Below are 11,782 nucleotides of genomic sequence, written 5' to 3'. Positions count from 1 at the left end.
CCCATGGTAATTACTGATGGGAGCAAAACTCAGGAGCACAGGGTGGCAATGGATTGATGTGTCCAGATCACAAGGGGAGAGGATCACTGCAACAGTGAAATTCAAGACCAGCACACAGGAGCAGATGTCACACAAGAAGAAACAGGATTCAGTCCCAGGATTCTGGCAAAGAGTGCTGGATTCAACACCAGCACAGAGATGGTAGTTGTGCAGCCACATGACAATTGCTTCAGCACCTGACTGGGAGTAGGAGCTTCTTTGGAGAGGGTAACATGCTCCCTTCCTCCCATGGCAAATCCACCCTTGGTTTATCACCTGGGCACAGCTGGCCCAGGGAATATCTGCAGCTGCAAGAGCAGGAAGGAGGTCTGAGCCCAGACAGTAAAAAGCAGACCCTGTACTATGAGTGTGGGATTTGCTGTCCCATTTGTGGTTGGTGGGATGGTGTAAAAACACTCTGGATCCAGAAATGGAAGTGAAACAGAGGAATTACATAAGAGAATTTCCAGAGGAGAAAATCCAGACAAGTCCTACTGTCCTCAGAGAGAGATGCTGGCTAACAAGCATAACTAGATACTTCAATATAAACAGGTTTTGAGGAAAACTGCAACCAGGTACTGGTGCTGAGCACCTTCCTGTACTTGGAGGCAATCCCACTGACTGAATCTGCTCAGCCCCCAGCCTTCTTGCCAGATACATGAATGGATGAATTCCCCATCTGAGGATTTAGAAAAGCAAAATAGCTCCCTAAGTTACAAAGAGTCAAATTCTTGCACTTTTCTTGAGATTACTTTAAACCTCAGTCTTTGCAACAGGCTGCAGCAAGAGGGAGTTCAAGAACAAAAAGCCCTCGCTGTTAATATTTATGGCAACTAAAGCAAAATTGCAACACATTTGCAGATGAATAGCAGCCCTTGTTAAAAGCTGCACCAGCCTAATTTTAGGACAGCACTGGTTTGGCATTTGATTGTGTGGAGTAACAAAGGAGAGATTTCATGTTAATTAATTTAGAGGAATTATTAGTGTCAAAAATAAATAGTTCAATCACCTTTCCAAAAATAGTCTGAGGAAGGGAAATGAATCTCAGTGGAAAGAAGATAGAGGTTTTCTTTTAGTTACAGATTTTTTTCAAATATTTTGGTCACTTTTTGTCAAATGCATTGCCCCAATATAAGTAATGGGATTTATTTATAATAACACCTATGTAACAATTATCTACCTATTATTGGTACAAAATAACCCATATGGATAAATAATTTCCATTTGTTCAGAGAAATAAAGAAGCATTAGGAAGTAGTTGGTTTGATATATATATAATTAGTCTGTGTTTTATTTAAAGAATGAAGCATCCAAACCCTATTTAGAAAACGAAACAAAACAAAGCAAAAAAAACCACTCAACTTTTTTGTGATATTTACAGCTGAAAGTAATTTTTTTCCCCCCAAGGGAAACTGCAACAAGACCTGTTGTATCCTGATTTGTTTGTTTTTATTTTTTCAAACAGATTCTGTTTGGGGGAATTATGTGTAATGTCAAACTACAGTATTCATCACTCACCATGGCTTGATAGGAATCAATGGAGCAGTGTTCTTCTTGGTCTCCCTGCATTACACAGTCTTCTCTGAGAAAAGCCATTATTTAAAATGAGTGTAGATTCAAAAAATCCTGATTATACAAACATTTACTAGGTAAAGATTATACTCCTTTGCCTAAAAGACATTCAGATTCACAAAAGGCCAGGCTATGTTAGGCCCCTGCCTCATACTAAAAACTCAGCTGGTTAAGCCCACCCAATTCTGTTTCCTTCTCTGTATCCTCTTTCATTCCTTTTTCTCCCTTCCTTCCATCACAGCACAGGCAGTGTTGGCACAGTCCCTGAGGTGCTTCCATCACACAGGGTGCATCGTCTAGCATGTTTCAGGAGACAGGAATGCTGTGGAGCCAGGAAATCTCTCAGGACCACATTTTTCACAAAAGTAGTCTCTGATTGCGAGTATGAAACACTCCAGGGGAAAGGATTCCTGCAGATGGCAGATTATTGCAATCACTGTCATAAGGATTTATGTCCTTGACCAAGCCCATATTTCCACCTGTCTCAGAACCTGCCCAGTCCCAAGTGAAGATTTGTGTACTCATCCACGTTTCAAGCTGTTCCTGCTTCTCCTCTCAAGGCTATATAAATCCTGAGGAAAAAGCTTGCTCCACTGCAACATATACCTAGAAATGGCATCTACTTCCTACCCTAGATTTGAGTTTATTCTTCCTGAACCGAGAAGCAAGAAACTCCCCCAACACTCTTGTGTATGTGCAGATCACTGGCTTTGAGGTACTTCCCCTGGTGCAGATGAAAACCCCCAGCCACTGCTCATCCTGGCAAAGGCAGAGGCTGAAGAGGCCAGCTAAAACCTGCAATTTTAATTATGCCTGCCTCCTCTTCCATGGTTCCTATGGCTTGCTCATATCTCCTCTCTCCAGGCAACATGTGAACCCGAACAGTCTCCTGACCAGGTAGTGTAGCAGCTCTCATGAAAAACACCTTCTCACCAGATGCTGGAGCTGCACATGTGGTACTGAAATATCAGATCAGGTGGTGCCTCAGGAGTGGGTACCAATGAATGCAGCCTTTCCTTTCTCCGGGCACAGCCATGGAGTTCAGTCACATCACACCAGATTCTTTTTGTCTGAGTACAGGAACTCAATCCCTGCTCCCAACTGAGAAAGCTATCCCTTACATCAAAGGACAGCAGATTATTCTTTTGTGCCAAAGACCCTGGTTTCTTATCTCTGACAGCTCAGTCATCACATCATCTGTGGCAAAAGATGGGTGGCAGCAAGATTAGATTACAGCGATTTAAAATTTCTCTCTCAGATAAGTGCAGACCATGAGTATTCAAAAGTACACATAATCAGATTGTAAACTTGACTATCACAGCTTGCCTCAGACACTAAGAGTATAAATACAGATTAGACAAATTTTGGGAAGACAGGTCCATTAAAGTCCTACTACATTATTACTTATTAAAAGTTAGGGATCAAGTGCAGTTTCTGCTGTTACAATCTCCTAAACTGATAATTCCTGAAAACAGGGCTCAGGGGAAGGCTCATACTGTATGTGTCTGTCCTGTGTCCACCCAACAAGGTCTAAGGTGGAAAATGTGACTGTGGTCCTCAGGCTGGATTCAGTGTTTTCTCTCCATGACTGATTCTTGGGCATTTGCTGAAGAGCTCAGCAGGTGTAGTGTGTTCACACTGCATAAGGTGTGCTCCATCCCTATCACTGGATGGCCACTCATCACAACGCAGAGATAATCATCTGCCTAAATGAGACAGCTCTATTGTTTCTCTCCTTAGCCTTAGCCACTCACTGACATTCAAACCTCTATTACAGTCCCAAGAGAAATTTCCTCTGACCTCTTACTAATTTCCTTCTTCCAAGTTCTTTTTCTGTCTCACCTACTCGTCCCTGAATTTCATTCCTTAGATTAAAGCCTCCTTAAGAGACTTGTGCTGGGAAGGTGACACTTTTTAGTTGATCCTCTGGGATAGATCCACCTGGTCAATCTGTAAAATAGAAGAAAAAGGATTCGGCTGAAAACAAGGTAGCTCCACCTCCAATCATTACTACTCTGCTGATCATATTTTGACTCAGTTTCCTCCAAAAGGGGCCTTTGTGAGAAGTTTTGGGCTTAGTAAAGGAAAGGAGCTGTTTAAGCGTGAGTGTTAATTATTGTTATTACCCGACAGGCTGTAACTAATAGTAACCATTTAGCTGGGAGATGTGGAAACAGGTATGCAGTTAATTGCTAGATTTAGCTGAGGTCAGGTGGTTACATTGCAGACAATCCATCATTGTTGTAAGCAGCATGAAGTTATGCCCAACCTGAATTACTGTGAGTCTCCCTTCACCTCTGGTCCTGTGCTAATATCCCAAGACGTGCCACCAGTGAGCATTTGAGTGAAAGCTCTAGAAGAATGTGGAACAAATCTGTAAATCGTTTTCTGAAATGCCCTGCCAAAAAAAAAAAAAAAAAATCAATAAGGTCTTCTGTGTCAGGAAGGAAATGTTAAAAATATTAATTAAAAAATAAACTCTCCCGTAAATCAAATGGGAATGAGCGGGAGCAGGCAGACGGGGATGGAATAAAATTCCAGTGGAACAGCTTTCAATTCCCTCCAGTTTTCACGGCTGTGGGCATTTGGAAGTGCCTGACAAAGCTCAGGGCCCTGTCCTGCTGTGTAGGCAGTAACCAGCAGTGCTGTCTGTGGTCAGGACCAGCAGCTCCCGTGGCCTGCAGACACCAGGCTCAGCAGGCAGCGCCGGGTGATCTCCTCCGGCCACCACTGTTACTGCTCCCCCTGCGGGGAGGACATCTACCGAGAGAGGAGCACAGCTCCTGCGGGAGAAATTGCTGGTCCTAAAAGCGTGAGAGACAGCTAAAGCAACAAGGATTTTTTTTTTTTTTCTGCTGATAAACCGCTGGAGGGGAATCTCCCTCTCCACCAAGTGCTGTCATTTCATTTCCAAAAGCTTGTCCCTGTCTCCATCAGCATTTATGTGGGTACATCTCTGCCGTGCATGAGTGATTTATTTAAGCATCGGCAGCTACTGTACACGACAGTACAGTGAAGCACAAGCGGGGGAGAGAACAGAGGGCAGAAATGCGACTTTCCCTCTGTAAAAGCAAGCACAGGTGCCTGTTCTGAGCTGCTCCAGTGCACTTACACCAGTCACGGGAGGAGAGAGAAAGAGTTATTTTCTCAGACCTTTAAGGCCACTTAATTATTCTAATTAAAACATTTCCTCTGGGAAGACTATACACACACGCATGTACTGTTCCTCCACTTCGCACATCTGCTTCCAGTCGAGGTGCGGAAGTTTCAGTATGCTGGGGAGCAGGCTTTAGGGGTTTGAACTGACGGGAAGCACAGGGGAGGAAGAGATGGGATGATACGAGTTTGAAAGTTGGGGTAAGTCCGTCGTTGGAGCGTGTGTGAGAGAGGGGGAGTGATAACCAGCCACTCACGACACAGGCACGGGGCGGCCTGGCGGGCGGCTGCGGGAGGAGTGTGATGCAGAAGCGGCGAAGTGAGAGGGAGCAGAGAGAGAGCGAGCGGGAGAGGAGCGAGCTGAGACTTCCACAGAGGCAGCCGGGAGAAATCACCAGCCAGGATTCGCTCCTCTCTCTCTCCCTCTCTCTCTGATTTCAAATCAGCTCCTCCCCCGTGTGGTTGTGGCTTTGCCTTCCATCACAAGCTTCATCAGCAACACCAGTCTTGGGAAAAAAAAAAAAATAAAGGAAAGAAAGAAGACGGGGGAAAAGGACAAAAGGAAAAAGTGCAAAAGAAGTAAAAGGAAACAAGAGGGGGGAAAAGAGCTGGGAAGAAAGCAATCTCTACCCCTCGGCTGCATCTAGCAAAGAAGCGTCTGAAACTTTACGTGGAGTTCTCTCCGTGTTTACCCCGCGGCGGCTGAATCGGCAGCGCCCGGCTCCCTCGCTCCTGCGCTCTCCTTCTTGCTCTTTCTCCCTCGCACTCATCAGCAGTCGGCAGCGATGGAAAAAGTTGCTGGCTGGTACCCAGCCTGGCACGTTGCTCTCCTGTACTGGACATGGCTTTTCCTCTTCACTTATGGCTTTACCGGTGCAGAAATAACTTGCAGATCCTGCCGTTCCCAGGTGCAGCCGCAGCAGCAGCCGCAGCAGGGATTACTGATGCACTTGAGGACCGACAGAGGAGAAAAGGAGCAAAGGAGGTTCCTCAGGGAGAAGGGAGGTGAGAGAGGGCAAGAGGCCGGCTCGGAGGATGCCGGGCTACCAGCGACCCTCGCCCCTGCTTCCGCGGGGATGCAATTCAGCGGCTGGGAGACACGGCGAGTGACGAGCGAGCCAGAGAAAGTGGCCGGGGAGCGCCGTCCCCGGGCGGCAGCGGCGGCTCCGGCCGAGGACCGACCCCTGCCGGGCCCCCCCCGGCCGGGCTCGGTGCGGCGGCGCTGGGGCCGCAGCCCGCGGGGCTCCGCGGGGCCGGGGCCGGGGCCGGGCGGCGCCGCGGGGCGGGAGCCGGGGGACGGCGGCGCCGCCCGCTTCGGGCTGGAGGAGCTGCGGCTGGCCAGCACCACCTTCGCCCTGGCCGGCGACTCGGCGCACAACCAGGCCATGGTGCACTGGTCCGGCCACAACAGCAGCGTGAGTACCGCGGGCGGGGGCCGCTCCTCCGTGCTTTCCTTATTTCCCCCCCTTTTCTCTTCTTTTTCTTCCCCCCGCTCCCCCGTGTGTGTGTAATCGGGGGTGGGGGGATGCTGGGTTTTTCTTCTTCGAAGGGGATTTTGCGCCTCCGGGCGCTGGAGATTGGCTTCGCTTAGCAGTGTGCAGTGGGGCAGAAGGGCTTCAAAAGGGCCATTCTTGTGGAGTAGAAAAAGTTTCCGCTACCCGCCCGCCCGCTGAGCGCATCCCCTTCCCGGCCCCCTTGTCCCCCGCCCCGGAGCAGAGCGGGATCCAGCGCTGCCCCCGCCCGCGGCGCGACGGGAAGGGTCTCTTTAGGGGGATGCACCTTCGCATCCAGCCTTCTCCCCAGGATAACGCTCACGGGCCGCCTGGGAGGCTCAGCTGGAAGGATGCCCAGGGAAAGCCCTCTCCTGGTGCTTCTCCTCCTGCCAGCTGTGGGGGCTGTGTGGGCACGTCAGCCCGAGGGCTCATCCCCAGGCCCTGCTGATGTGGAGATCAGCTGGAGGGCTTCAGGACTTTGCCTCCGAGGTGTCTCTGCGTAGGGGATAAAGCTGCTTTTTGCCTCTTGCCGCCAAGGTGTTAAACAGGAGAGTTTTGTTTCTTCCTCATAACCTGCATGTGTCTCAGGAATAGCATCAGAACAGCCCTGACTTGAGACGAGCAGAACAAAACTGGCCAGAGAAGCAGGCAGCTGATTTCCAGGCTGGAGCCATAGTTACGACATCAAAGTTACCAGGTTAACTTGGCACTGTATCCCTTCAGCCTCTGCTGCCGTGGTACCTGGAGCTCAGGGCTGAGGCCCAGGGAAAGCAAGGGTAAATTGCTTGGAGTGCTCTCTGCCTGCCCTTAACTCTACTTGTGGACCAGCAGAAGTGGAGGGATCTGTCTGTCTGGGTTCTCCAACTTTGCCTCTTAGAGACACCAAGCAGAATGCTAATGAGAGAGAAAGGGATGCCACCACTCCATGACTGCTGCCCATACAAGTTCCCAGGAGAAACAGGGACTCAGGCTTTCCTCTGAGGTGTCTGCAACTGTAATGCCAGAAGGTCTCTGGCTCCTTGGTAGAAATCTTTGGCCTCCCTCTCAGCTTTCAGTACTAGGAGACTGATAACATTTTGAAATTATAGTCTAGTCATTTTGAATTCCTTTTGGTATAGATTGTACTGAGCTACTCAATTTAGAATTGCAGCGGATGGCGTAAGGACTTCACCGTGGGGTTCAGCCCTAGTTAATTGGGACATGGTTCTATGGTCTCATCAGGAAGTTTTTAATCAATTAGCTGACAAGGGAATAGTTGTCATTTCCATTTTGAAGGACTTTCCCCTTTCTTCACAACTCAGCTATACTATTCTTAAATAGTTGTGTGAACAGAAGCTGCCTTGTTGGAACTCAGGTCTGTTCATACAAATTGAATTGAGACTGACACTGGTTTCAAGTGACCCATTTGCTGAGAAAAAAGATTCTGATATAAAAAGCCATCCAGCAGGCAGCACTTTCTCTGGTCTGTCACTGCCATTATGTTTCATCTGTACGTTTTTCAAGACCCATCTATTGTTATATATGTGTTTAGGTACACATATATTTGTGTATGTGTTTCTGCCCACTGTGGTAGTGTGGGCTGCTGTTGTCAGGGTCTGATTTACTTTCTGAGTGTGTTGGTGTACAAATGTTTTCAGCGGGAAACATTTTGCGACTGTCCTTCCCAAAGAGCTGCAGGTTGCATTGTGTACAGGGATATTATGCTCCCCCCTTCACTGCGGGGGCCCTGGCAGTGCTGTTCTGTTTCATGTTATGCTTGCAGCCCCCTCACAACACAGACTGAAGCTGGGCCCCAGCAGGACCTGGATGCACAACAGGCTTGTCCAGGCTCAGCTGAAGCGATGGTGTGCGTTCAGAGGGAGCCCAAAGTGGCACCGACCCGTTGTCGCTGTGTGGAGGTTCTGGGTTCCCATCACTGCTGGAGTTGGGAGTGGGATGGGCTTGGGGTGAAATGCTTCCTTAGTTTTGCCTGCATGGAAGTTGCAGAGGATTCCAATGTGCTGCTTGTGAGGATGCTGTGAAACCCCAGTGTCCTGTCTGCACTCCAAGAGCTGCTGTCTTCCTGCTGGAGTTTCCATGCTGTGGCACAGGGGTGCAACACACCTCTGCTCGTTTTCATTCTTTTGTGCTCTGGAAATGCTGCTGTCAAACAACTTTTGCCTTTGCCCAGGCAGAGGGGTAGTGTGAAGATCATAGTTTGCAGTATCTGTGTGAGGACAGGAAAAACAAAAATAAGGCTCAAAATATTTGAAATCCTGTTAAGTGGAAAAACTGGAAAATGAAAGTATTGTCACCATCAAGTTTTTGTATTGCAGTGTACATTATCCTGTCAGCCTCACTGTGGTTTCTTGTATCCTTATTTTGGTAGTGGTGTGGATATAATTGCAGTGCTGCTGTGGAGGAGAAAGAACTCCTGAATTCTGTACGGGATTCTTCTGGGCATTTGCAGCTTCTCTCAGGCTTGGCTGTGATTTTATATTGAGTGTGTGCACCACTGAACTGATGGCATTTGCTCTGAATTTGCTGTATGCTAAGCTACAAGTAGAGTAACAATAATAAATAATAGTACAAGCTGTCCAAGTTTAACTCCATCAACATAAATTGTTTTAGATCAGTGCTTATTTTGGCTCATCAGTGATTTTAGGTACTCCCTGGACAGCTTGCTCTCCAGATCCACATTTACATCCAGACACTTGGAGCACGCTCTGCTCATCTGAGGTGACACAGTTCACATATCCTCTAATCTCTCCTGTGTACCTTGTTTCACTGATGGAGTCAGCAGGAGTTCCCCAGAGGAGAGCATAGGTGTAGCAAGAGTGGCTTGTCAAATGATTGATGAGGATGAAATCAGGAGTGTATCCAGTGTTATGTTAAATTACAGGTGGGCCTCAGGCTTTTTCTGACTGCAGTGGAGGTGAGTGAGGCCACACAAAGCTGTCCTGCATCTCCACAATCCTGAGCTCTTTCAGCCTGCAAGTCAGAGAAGAGAGGCTGCAGCAGAAGTGGGTGCTGAAAAGGGTCCCTGGTTGCACTGAGTGCTGGACTGGCTGGGATGATCCAAGGAGGTGTAAACTGGCCCAAGCCAGCACCTTGCCTAAAATCATTCTGACAATAAATAAGAGCCTAGACTATTGAGTCTGTAAGTGGGTCCTGGCAATACTTACCTGCATTGATACATCCTGAGTGTCTTTCCACTGGCCCCTATAAAACTGGAGTAAAAGTTCATATGAACTGAAATCTTTCTCAAATCTCTGCTGCCAGATACTCAAGTGAGATCTCCTGCCTTATTGCACCACTGAGAAATGTCATCAATGGTGTGGAAGTTGGCATGTTTCCTAGCTCATGGAGATCCCAAGTGTGTTGCTGATGCAGTGTGTCCTGACACTGTAGGTTTGGAGTCTCTATAGCTCCCTTAATGCCGTGCTATAGACTAGGGGAAAAGAGCTAGGTAGAGATTTATGTGTGGAGCTAAAAGAGAGACCTGGCTTTAATGGAGGGAAGCAAGTCTCTTGGTGATGCCCATAATGAGCTTTTGGGATAGAGATGCTTTGCAGGGCATACAAAAAATGAAGACTGCTTCTGTCCTAAGCTGGCTTGGAGCAAGATCAGTGCCTTATTTGTTAATTTGAAAGTATTCTGGAGAAAGAAAAAAAAAAATAATTGGAGAAGGTTGAAAGGTAAAGGAGATTGAGTGAGTGCCTTGGTGCTACAGCTGGTGCTATAATGTGGTGCTGTGAAAGAAAGCAACATGGGTTCCCCAGTCATTTATTATAATAGCAGTTTACTGTTGCCTTGCACTGGACCAAGTGCTCTCCTGGGCTGGATGTTGGTGTAGATTGCAAATTGTGTGGCAGAGAATCTGAGCATGTACTTGGCCTTATACCTGGGGATTGGCTTATATGTGAGCATGATACCTTTAAACAGCTGGTTCAAGCTTATGTGATTTACATGGGGGGAAAAACAAAGCTGAGCTTCTCATAGGTCCTCTACAGCAGCAGATCCTCATCAGACTGATAGAGACACAGAGGTGTCTCAAAACAACCATGGCCAGACAGGTTTTATATTCCATCCACAGCAGAAATTGATACAGCTGAAGGGTCCAGTGCAGGATGAAGCCTGCAAGGTCATCATTGCTCTTGTCAGGTGATTACAACAGACAGCAGTGGAAGAGTTAGGTCTCTTATGGGAGAGCTTTTAGGCAAGATGAAACTCTGCATTAGGTATTGTTTGCAAGATGTTACTTAATGTTACTGACAGGACAAAGTGGGCACAGGTAAGGCAGAATAATGATGCATCTGTGTATTTCCAATGCACTGTATTTTGTCCTGGACAAAGTAATTGTGAATAAACTGTTGTTGGATTTTCAGCTGAAGTGCTTAGATCTATGTAAATGAAGAATTTCAAGAATGGCATATAGTACTGCATCCAACAGCCATGACTGATCAAACTAAAACATGTACATCCTTCCATTCTTCACCCTTCTGTTTCCTTCTTCCTTTTTGTGTAGCTGTTCCGAGCCTTTTTCTTCTGACTGTTGGAAACTACTCTGATTTCTGTTCTAATGTTGCCATTGGGCAATTTAGATTAATTTTTTTTTCATTTGTGTGTGTTCCTTTTAATTGAAGTTATTTTCCCTCCCTGGCACTTACATTCCCTGGAATCATTTTACCGGCAGTGATGATATTCCCTTTCAGCCTCTGGTTTGCTAAATCAAGCAAGCACTCTTCTTTCTGTATCAGCTTGTACAACAGGTTTTGGACGGTGAACTCTGAATTTCTAGGAGTCAGGTTCCCAAGAACTCTAATTTGAATCTGATTTTTGCTTTTGATGAATGAAGATGATAACAAATATTTTGTCTTTTACAAGTGAGGCAGTAAAGGCATGAATGAAGTACCTTAAATTGCCAGTGTTCTGTTCAGTCCAGAATGGGGGACCATGATCAAAATGTTTTTTTTTTTTTCACATCTCACTTGGAGACTTTGCCCAAATGTCATATTCATACAAGATGATATAGCTGATAGCCTCTGCCTTTCTCTTGTTGGCAGAGCTGTGGCTCCAAAGTAAAACTATCAGGAGTACCAGCATCATCCCATGAGTGACCAGCATTTTGTTGCCTGATGCTGTGATAGCCCATCACTTCCTTCTTCCCATGGCAATTGAATCATTATGAAGGAGAAATTTTAAGGTAATGAATGTGGATGTGGAGCCCAGAGCCAGATGCTCAGTGAGACCACGGTGAGGAGTGACCCCAGTGTCAGTTTCTTCGTATTGAGATTGATTCCTAGGGTGCTGAAAACAGCTGCCAGAAAAGATTCATGCAAGAAGGATGTTGGCATTAATATAATTCAGTGAGATGGAGTCTGTATTATGTACAAATTACAAGAATATATAATAGTATTAAGAGTATAATGCACCGGATGCTGAGACTGTTTCAGGCTAATCTCTTGTTAGAGCTACTGAGAATATATTTTGGAACAGCTGAATAAAATGTGAGAGAACAAAAATGGGAATTTAAACCAAAA

General features: G+C 46.7%; 1 protein-coding gene and 1 long non-coding RNA gene across 3 annotated transcripts in view; one reads left to right on the top strand and one right to left on the bottom strand.

The window, feature by feature from the left end:
• Window positions 1–1,274: 1,274 nt before the first annotated feature.
• LOC132330063 (uncharacterized) lies at window positions 1,275–5,573 on the bottom strand. Its single transcript, XR_009487218.1, has 3 exons — window positions 5,438–5,573; window positions 3,881–4,009; window positions 1,275–3,561 (listed from the first exon to the last, which is right to left on the bottom strand). It is a non-coding gene; the product is annotated as an uncharacterized LOC132330063 (long non-coding RNA).
• Window positions 5,553–11,782, top strand: part of LOC132330062 (VPS10 domain-containing receptor SorCS1) — a 258,913-nt gene continuing 252,683 nt past the window's right edge. Inside the window, exon 1 of one of the 2 annotated variants that reach the window (XM_059851936.1) lies at window positions 5,553–6,182. In XM_059851936.1, the coding sequence (XP_059707919.1) occupies window positions 5,553–6,182 (630 nt within the window). The remainder of the gene's footprint in view (window positions 6,183–11,782) is intronic. The other variant, XM_059851937.1, reaches the window with a different exon arrangement.

The sequence above is a fragment of the Haemorhous mexicanus genome, chromosome 7, assembly GCF_027477595.1.
Source record: "Haemorhous mexicanus isolate bHaeMex1 chromosome 7, bHaeMex1.pri, whole genome shotgun sequence".
Taxonomy (NCBI): Eukaryota; Metazoa; Chordata; class Aves; order Passeriformes; family Fringillidae; genus Haemorhous; species Haemorhous mexicanus.
The sequence above is the reverse complement of the archived record's forward strand: the minus strand, read 5'-3'. Positions and strand labels throughout refer to the sequence as shown.